The 1,285-nt window shown below is 46.9% G+C and overlaps 1 protein-coding gene across 1 annotated transcript; it reads right to left on the bottom strand.

The window, feature by feature from the left end:
* Window positions 1-278: 278 nt before the first annotated feature.
* Window positions 279-668, bottom strand: LOC141705126 (uncharacterized). The gene has a single exon (XM_074508204.1). The coding sequence runs from the start codon at window positions 666-668 to the stop codon at window positions 279-281; it is 390 nt and encodes a 129-aa protein (XP_074364305.1).
* Window positions 669-1,285: the final 617 nt, after the last annotated feature.

Genomic DNA, 1,285 nt, shown 5'->3' with positions numbered 1-1,285 from the left:
TTCTCGAATTTTAGCAAGGGGCTTTGCTTCGACTCATTTGGTTGCGTAATCCACGGCGACTACGATATATTGGCACTGATTTTTGGATTTTGGAAAGGGACCCACAATATCTATTCCCCATTGGAAAAAGGGGCACGGGCTGAGAATAGAGTTTAGCTCAGTCGTGGGTCGACGATTTACATTTCCATGAAGCTGACATGCTTGCCATTTCTTGACGTAATCTTCACAATCTTTCCGAATTGTAGGCCAGAACAGGTCTTGTCGGATAACTTTGAGGGCTAATATTTTCCCTCCTGGTGCTCACCACAGATTCCCGTGTGTATTTCTACGATCTCCTGGAGGGTATCTTCTGGAGACAAGCAACGGAGTAGAGGCTCAGAGAGGGCACGTCGATATAACTCCGAACCCATAACACAGTAGTTCCTGGCTTTGAACATAAGAGTGCGGGCTTCGGACTTATGCTCAGGCAACTTGTTATCGATAATGTACTCAAGGAAGGGTTGGCGCCAGTCGAGCCTAGCCTGGATTTGATTAACTGATACTTCGTCGATGGAGGGGGTCTCCAAAATGTCGACGTATGTTGGGCTGAGATTAGTAGGGAGGTTGGAAGAGGCTAGTTTGGCTAGAGAGTCGGCCCACTGGTTCTCCTCCCTGTCGATGTTTGACATTTTCCATGAAGGGAATTTGCTAATAAGCTCTTATGCTCTTGTTAAATATTGGGCCATCCTTTCATTATGTGTCTTAAATTCGCCACTTATCTGTTTGGAAACCAACTGAGAATCCCCAAATATTTCAATGACCTCTGCTTCGAGATCGGATGCGAACTTTAGCCCGGTGATGAGTGCCTCATACTCGGCCACGTTGTTTGTGACGGAGAACCCGAACTTGAGAGCCTGTTGGATTTTGAATCCTCCTAGACTGATTAGTATGACCCCTGCTCCTCCAGAGTTGGATGTCGAGGAACCATCAACGAACAGAAGCCACGGGCGAGACTGATCATCTTCAGGTTTGTGTGTCTTGGATTTGAACTGGCATTCGGCGATGACATCTGAGAAAACTTGGGCCTTGATCGCCGTTCGAGGTTTATACTCGATGTAGAACTGGCTTAACTCGATGGTCCAAGCAGCGAGCCTGCCTGTTATGTCGGGCTTGTGCAGGATTCTTTTCAGAGGAAGATTGGTCAGAACATGGATTTCTCTTGCTTGAAAATAGTGACGTAGCTTACGACTCGCGATAACGAGAGCGTATACGAGTTTCTCGACTTGAGGGTATTTTGTTTCCGCGT

Source organism: Apium graveolens, unplaced genomic scaffold (assembly GCF_009905375.1).
Source record: "Apium graveolens cultivar Ventura unplaced genomic scaffold, ASM990537v1 ctg8575, whole genome shotgun sequence".
Lineage (NCBI taxonomy): Eukaryota > Viridiplantae > Streptophyta > Magnoliopsida > Apiales > Apiaceae > Apium > Apium graveolens.
This window is presented reverse-complemented; position numbering and strand designations above follow the sequence as displayed.

What these genes read in the sequence shown, in the direction of transcription:
- LOC141705126 (XM_074508204.1), bottom strand. Translation starts at nt 668, where the DNA reads ATGTCAAACATCGACAGGGAGGAGAACCAGTGGGCCGACTCTCTAGCC.